Genomic DNA, 8,514 nt, shown 5'->3' on the forward strand with positions numbered 1-8,514 from the left:
TCAGTAACTTTGCTCAGTATCTGTTGGGCTCCATTGTAAATAATTTGGACGCGTTGCAGCTTCATACTCTTGCGAAAGGCAATCCAGCACCTGTCTTGATTTATCTAACTCCGTCAAATCCTCCTTGAACATATCTTCTCGGCGAAATTGGTCCAAAAAAGCACCCCGTTTGCGCAATTTATCATACTGTGCTAAAGCACGATTGAATAGGGAGGTAATACCGGTATGATTGGCCATCATCAACCCAGAGACCTTGTGATTACTTTGAACATACGGTGAGCTGCGTGATAAGGCTACCTGTATGCTCGCTGGACCCCAGGGTATGAATTGGGCTAGCTTGCGCTCACGTATCCGTTGAAGCGACTTGTGCACCTGTGTGGGATCGACTTCGCCCTGGTATAGAAAGAAATTAAAGCAAAGAGTAGAGTATGCATATTTTGATTGAAAAATATGATTTGAACCTGAATAATATTTAATATGGAGATGTAGCAATGATGATTGGTCTTATCTGGCCCCGAAGATACCATCATATTTTTTGGTTGCAATAGCCGGCGCATTACATCCAATACAGTTGTTTTGCGAACATTCGAGTTGGGCTGGAATTCAATGTATATATGAATGTATGATACTTTTAAGATGATATTGCGCATAAATATGCATGTATTAAAGCTCACATCATTTTCAGTGGTTAAAGGCGTATAGCCCGTCATCAGGAAATGCAATTGTGGTGTTGGTATTAGCGGCGCTGTCAATCCAATCAGGTTATTGTTCATATAAGAAGGATAACGCAAAGTAGTTGTGCTAACCGACATTATGGTCGAGACCAGATTATTAATTTGTGCAAATGTTGGATTTTCGATATGTAAACGGTCTGCAGCAATTCGATTCAAGGCAGTATTATCCAACACCACTACACAATCGGCACTATTGGTGAGACGTTTTAGCGTGAGCAATGAATTATACGGTTGTACGACAACATCACTTATCTCATCCTGATTGGGAAATACGCTGTACGTCTGTAGTAATTTCTTGGGAAAACGATCTGCCAATCGTTCCATAATATATGAACCCATACCCGAACCTGTGCCTCCAGCTATTGAATGGCAGAGTACAAAACCCTCTAGCGAATCACTGCCATCTGCCTCTCGATCGATTATATCGAAAACTTCTTCATGTAACTTCTCACCTTGACTGAAGCCTGAAGCCCAATTGTTGCCAGCACCACCACCATGCTTGGATAAATAGATGTTTTCGGGATTATAGAGCTGCGAAGAGTGCATTGCATAAAGTGGGGTTATTATGATACTTTAAAGAGGCGGAATTTAAAAGAACTCACCTTGGCATGCGACGATGTCATTATAGTGTGTATGACTCGTGGCTCCAAATCAAGTAGCACCGCTCGCGGTATATAGTGATTATCATCAGCCTGTGGAAAGTAGTTTTTTGTTTTGTTTTCTTTTTAAATAGTAGTTGCATTACACTAACCAACCTGATAAAAGAATACATCCTTTCGATCTAAGCCATCGGTTGCGTAATCTTCTAGAACACCGCTCGGTGAAATGCCGTGCTCCAGGCATAGCCGCTTCCAGAACTCAAACCCAACTTTTGTAATGGTTATGTTGAATATTAAGAAGCTTTTGTTAGTTCCTTTACATTTTTGCTAAGCTTTGGTAAAATTACTTTCAATTATTCAACTTACTTTGGTTTCCGCATTGTCCTAGCTGCAATGTAATTATTTCACTTGGCATTTTTTCTAAATTTAAATTTTTTATTTTAATTTATAAAACTAGCGCTTTTGCCAAGCAAATGTTAAATTAGAACAACTTGGATGGTCGTACATATGTTTTGCAATATCAGTCCGTTATTTTGTTTGAGCAACAACAATAGAGCATTTCCAGGCAGCAATGGACATATTAATGCTGCTAGTTAAATGTGTTAAAAAGTAAACATATATGTATAGGATAAAACAAAATATTGCAAAGTAAAATATAATTAAAAAAATAAATAAATAAAACAATAAAAAAAATGAAAATAAAAAATTAAATTAAGCAAAATAAAACTTGAGTAACTTAAGTTAAATTCATGAAATTTCAATGAAAAATAATGAATAACTATTCATAAAAAAGAAATTTTAAAACTAAGCTTTAGAATACTCAAAAACTTTTGTTTCAGAATATCCAGCGACCCTGAGAAACGCTTCCATTTCGGATTGACTCGAGGACTACAACTAGGACCACTTTTGAACTCTTTGTTTGAACTATTTATTACTGTCGCTATAGCTGAGTGGTTAGGACCACTGAACTGAAATTTCGTCGCATAAGTGCATGTACATATGTATCTACTATGTATATTAGACTGCATCACCAAAAAAAGTTGCGGTTTTTCCACCGGGATTACAAAATTTATTATATTTTAAGACGTTCACCAAAATATTTGGGAAAAACATTAAGATTTAAGTGAGCTGGACCGATTTGAAAATACCTCCAAAAATGGAGTTTTTTATGAATAAAAATAGTTTCGTAAAGAACTTTTGAAAAAGTCCCCTCACATGACAAAACAGATTAAGCTTAAAAAATCTGCATAAAAATATTTAAAATTCTTTTCAACGGAATCGTAAGAATGAGATTTTTGAAGCTGTTTTTTTTACTTTTTTTCACAGATTGATTTACGAAAAACTTGAATAACTGGGCCAAAACTATTCTGATTTAGACTTATGGGATCTCGGTAGAAAGGTATTTTCACACTGTTTTTATTTCTGTCCAAAAAAAAAACATCATTCGTGTCCTAATATTTTTTTTCAAATACCAACACATCTTAATTCAACTTTGAATGACGTTCGTTCATCCTACCTTTCTCTTTCATCCTTTGCATGAGTTTATTAGCAAGGAAATAAACAGGGGAAAAAATTAAGAAACTATTTTTATCCATAAAAAACTCCATTTTTGGAAGTATTTTGAAATTGGTCCAGCTCACTTAAATCTTAATATTTTTTCGAAATATTTTGGTGTACGTCTTAAAATACAATAGATTTTATAATTCCAATGGAAAAATAGTACCGATTTTTTTGTATGGGTAGTGAGCAGTCTAATGTATATGTATATATGTTTGAATCATTTATTGCCCGAAAGAGATGAGTCGGTGATCTAATTGGTCTCCAATTGTACTCGAATAAGATAAGTTGCGACTAATTAAGGCACAATTGTACTCCATGTAAACTAATCTGGGACTTCTCCCTTTAAAGATTAGTACAACAATTTTTTTCGAGAAAATTCAACAATTTTCATTAAATTTCAATCTGAATCTTTATGGCGTTTTCTTTCTTACCGAAAAATTTATCTTCTCATTGCCCTCTTTACGCAAATAATATTAAGGAGAGGATAATGAAAAGGCAACATTTTTAATGAAGTGTCGAAAAAATTTGTATGGAAAAATAACCAGAAAAAAGTTACTTGAAAAATATTGCGAATATTAAAAAAAAAAAAATCAACGCGTGAACACTTGTTTGAGTCACTGTATATGTGTACATATATACATATGTACATAATTTATAACTTTTATTGGCTAGCAACTGTTTAATGATCGCATAAAATTGAGAGTATAGTAAACATTCACCAAAAGGTAGTGGTAGTAAAACAATGTATAGTAGTAGATTAGCTTTGTATCAGAAAACTTAATTACAGCGCATAAAACTTATTACATCTACATTAATTTATGTTAACAGATGTAAAAATGTACATATGTAGTACATACTGTCAATGCATATGTATGTATGTATGTACGTTTATTATGTATTAACTACGTTTTTTTTTTAATAAAGAAAAACTAAAAAAACCTAATACCAAGTTTGAGTTCGTTAGTGCGTAAGTAAGTTAGATTTTAAATAGCGTTAATGAAGCTTTTTGCTACTGCCATTCTTCTAAACGAGGCAATAAAAAATGTTAACTTAATTAACACTTAACAATTTTTAGAAATAAAATGAGCGGAAAGACAAAAAAATATATTTTCTTGGTTCGCAAAACAGTTATTATATAATTTTTATAAATCGACTTGTACTTACTATAACAATCTGCCGGGTTTTCTGTGTATACTTAAAGCACTTAAATTGCTCATACAATTTTTGTTTTGATTAAGCTTGCCAGCCTCCTCATAGCATGTGTGTCTTGCAGTTTTCACACAAATTACACCGGCAGCCACGCATAACTTACCACCACTTTTTTTTATGAAGGAAGATTTCTTGCATTTATAAAAAAATTTAAATATAGTTCACACTAAAGAAAACTACTTACTACATATATAAATAAAAGATTCAAAGTTTCACAAAATTTAGAAAAAGTTTATAAAAATTAAAATTTTTTAATCAAAGTTTTTTGGAAAATTTCGGGTATGCAGTTTTATATTATAGCCCATTCATGTTTAGGACAATAATGGGAAAATTTTAAGTGGTAAAGAATTTTCGTTTATTTAAAAGTACACAGTTTCTAATGTGAGGGAAAATGCGCAATATCGTACGAAAAAAAAATTTCAAAAACCTTCAAGCTTGCTTTTTTTTGTACTATAATTAAATTTTATCTTATTAATTTAAACAGGCAGTTGTAGTATATATCGTCGCCTGGGTAAAAGATTGTCGTATGTTACGCACGTTTCTATGACGCTTACGACAATCTTTTACACAGGCGACGATATGTAAATGTATATATATGTATATCCACAGGTTTCTCGGAAACACCTCTAACGTTTTTGTTGAAATTTTGTATTCAGATGTTTTGCTTTTTAAGGTCACCTAGATATAGGGTTGCCAGATTTTCTCAAAATTCAGTACTTTCGGCTTTTTCAGCGCTAAAAAAAATCAGTACATTTCAATACACTTATGTTAAACACAAAAATTAGACAATTCACTGCTAGTTTTAATAGTTTTGCCTTTTAAGGCTATCTATATAGGTGTTATCTCCGAAAATATTCTTATCAGGTTGCCACCTATTCGAAATTAGTTACAAACAAAATAACACATCATAATATGGGTACCAAGGAAAGGAAAGTGTTTTGAAAATCTCCAATTGAGAAATATTTTTGAATAGGGCTGCCGCCTATTTTCCATAGTGTTTTATTTTTATTTTTTGTTTAGAAATTAAGGTACAATAGATATTACCTTTTACAGGTGCTAAAATAAAGCATTTAAAAATGTTTTGCCTATATAGTAAATGTTTTCCCTTCAGATATTACTGTAAGGTTGCCACTTATTTTCGATTCGACAAAATTTAACTAAAATAACTGTATGTGGATATCAAATTAAAGGTATAAAACCACAGAAATAATTGATTAGAATGAAGAAAAAATAAGCACATCCATTGAGCTGTTTGCGCGTTTGCTATTCTGCACGTTACTGCTGATTTTGTAGCCGGAAATTTTTATTACCAAAAAATGTTACTAATATTTATCACCGCGATTCTAGATACGTTGGTAATGCATATTTCAAGGGATAATATTTTGTTACCAGCTTATAAGTTGGCAACAAAATTCACTGGTTAGAAAAGTGCACGGAATGCGAAAAGAGGTTAAAAATCGACAGACACCACTTCTTATACCGGTTACATAACTTTTGTTACCAGCGCAGAATAGACCTACTAGTAAAATTTTTAAGTTAAATAAGCATCATAGTGTTATTTTTTGAAGACTTCTGGAGGGAAATAGTTTTATTCGTACAAAAAATATTTATTTTTAACGGGTTTGATAATAATATTAATGGCATTCAGTTCTGGGGGGTGGCAGCAAGAAAAATTTTGGACCACCCTACTGTACATATGTATGTATGTATGCATACACAGCGCACTTGCACTCAAAATATGTACTTTTCAAACTATTAACTATGTTTTTCTTAATAGGTTTGCCACTTAATTTTTGATGTCATATATTTTTGAAATTTGTGTGATTCAAAAAGTATTTTTTTTTATTTTCTTTCAAAAACAATATTTTTGTAGAATTCTGAGGACTGACTCAGCGAAAATATTGACTATCTTTTTGTTAGTTAACAATATTTGTTCAAAGTTTTTTATTTCCATTTTGTTGCACTTAATACTGAGGTACTTCTCAGGCTAAAATATTAACGCATTGATAATATTTTTTTATCGATATAAATTGTATGCAGAGAGGTATCGGATAGGCGTTATGTTAAATACCAAATTCAATTTCCAAAATTACATAAAAACTATTTTTAATCTAAAGCTATTCAACTGACCATTATTTGATACCCAAACCTTGAAAACTTTAAAAAGTGTATGCATTCCAGGCAAAGATCGGTCAACCTGGTACTGATATATGTATAAAACTACAAATTTTGAAATTTTTATGAAAATTTTATAAGTTTTTTTCTAATTGTGTACAAAGTTTGAAACGTTTTTTTTTTTAAGATGTTTGACATATATGTATTAAAAAAAAAAAAAAAAAATTTTGTATTTATTTACAAAAAATATAGTGGTGTTAAGTTATGCGGGGCCGCTAGTGTATGTAGAATACCTCCTGCTCTTTAGCGCCTCTTAAGAATAGACGGTTTTTTGTTTAAGATTAAAAAAAGTTCAATTGGTAAATGAATCCATAGGTGGAAGCATTCAAAATTACATATTTGGTTTATTACTGTACACACCATCAGATTATTTAAGAAAAAAGAAGAGGTTCGAATATTTGTAGCTGTGCTCTTCACCTTTATTCAACAGAAGTGACTCATAAAAGTAATTAGTTCTCGAATAATATTTTTTTTTATTTTTTTTTTCAAACATGATTTCCTAAAATTATAAAAGATCAATGGCATCTACATACCAATAGCAGCGAGCAAACGCAAATCCCAACAAACTGAAAATTAGAAAAAAATCTTGTACTTACTTACTTCCTTCATTTGCTAAGCAACAGAATAATCACATCAACACAAAATCGGCAACAACAGTTCAGCCGCATCACCAGTGCGTACTTATCATCAGCAAGAATAGCAAGGAATAGAAATATAAGGCGGTTACAATGTACAATTTACGCATGCGCAAACGCGTACCAGTCAGATTTTAATCGCAGACACGCAATAAATAGTACAAAATTTGGACAAGAAAAGAAGTTATTTATAGAATTGTATGAGTACGAGTAGTACTTAGAAGTGAAAAAATATGTCTCAGCATGAAAAATAATCAAAAAATATGAGCGCCATTGTACCACTGTACATACTTAAGTATGTACCTACAAATCACCTGCTATTGTGCGCCTAAAATGTTTGCTATGAGTATAGTCGGTAATGTTTTTGCAGATTTTTTAAGCTTGTAGCTCATTTATTTTTTTTGTATATTCTTCACACTATTTCTTTTGAACTTCGTTAACATTTAGCATTTATTGACGACTTGTAGATTTACTTTATTTATTTTTACTTGTTATTTCAAGTACTCTTAATTACTTCAGTTTAATAATAATACGCAAGGAATACTGGCATACAAAATGTCATAGGTTAGGACGATTTAATTACACAGAAGTGCAAATTTATGGGTCGGCTAGATTTGGTGGGTACTTAAATGTGCTAAGCCCTTGAGATTGTTTTCAGAACCTGAAAATAGTTTGGTTAGTCACTGAGAGATTTTAATAACCAGGCATTAAATATTAAACTTTCTTTACTTGCCTTGCGGGATAGTCTATGGTGCTGAATTATCACCTGCGAACTGATGGTATCCTCTGCCAGCAAGGGATTTTTTTCCTTACATTCTTTGAGATATTTCATTAGTACGATACTTTCGTAACGATGGAGCCGAGTGGTTAGAGATACGCACAACTATTTCCACGGAGACTTCACTGCTTCGTGGAACTTAACTGAGCAACATAACTTCGACCAATTCTCCTTCTCCCCCTCCACAACTCTCATCCCGCTCCAACTCTACAATGAGGGCTAATTAGCAGCTATTTGTTCCTCATATCATCTGCTCCGTGTGACATTAGTCACAGTTATCTTAGGGTATGTTCTCTCTGTACCCACAATTGTCATCCGCGACGCTGCCAACCACCACATACAGACTACCACCTCAACATCGGCAAGCGCAGCAAGCGCCCGGTAGGCAACTCAACTCGTTCCTCGCCTCGCGAATTGCGACCAACTGCTCAAGGCACTACAAGTAGTAAGTAACTACAATTGAGCTGCAACATACCCCAAAGCAATATCGAGAGGATAACCATCTTCGTGGGTCGACATGAAATATTGATAGCTGCGACCTGAGAGAGGAAGCTACATAGCAGCTCACCATCATTTAGTTGCGTGGGATTCAAAGCGTGCAGTCGAAATCTCGAGAGAGATAATGGTTGTGGCTAAAACGATGTTTCCACGGCAAGTGATTCGCTCTCCCATTCGTAATTCGCTCTCTCATTCGTGATTGGCGCCCCAATTACGAACCGAATCACGTAATTNTCAAAGCGTGCAGTCGAAATCTCGAGAGAGATAATGGTTGTGGCTAAAACGATGTTTCCACGGCAAGTGATTCGCTCTCCCATTCGTAATTC

General features: G+C 33.4%; 1 protein-coding gene across 1 annotated transcript; it reads right to left on the minus strand.

Annotated features, from left to right (window-relative positions):
- Positions 1-1,849, minus strand: LOC108371115 (tubulin gamma-1 chain-like). Its single transcript, XM_017626615.1, has 6 exons — positions 1,700-1,849; positions 1,490-1,602; positions 1,337-1,426; positions 675-1,265; positions 462-596; positions 1-393 (listed from the first exon to the last, which is right to left on the minus strand). The coding sequence occupies exons 1-6, from the start codon at positions 1,746-1,748 to the stop codon at positions 1-3; spliced, it is 1,371 nt and encodes a 456-aa protein (XP_017482104.1). The 5' UTR covers positions 1,749-1,849.
- Between the last annotated feature and the right edge of the window lie 6,665 nt (positions 1,850-8,514).

Source organism: Rhagoletis zephyria, unplaced genomic scaffold (assembly GCF_001687245.7).
Source record: "Rhagoletis zephyria isolate East Lansing unplaced genomic scaffold, Rhagoletis_zephyria_1.1 Rzeph_scaffold_04715, whole genome shotgun sequence".
Taxonomy (NCBI): Eukaryota; Metazoa; Arthropoda; class Insecta; order Diptera; family Tephritidae; genus Rhagoletis; species Rhagoletis zephyria.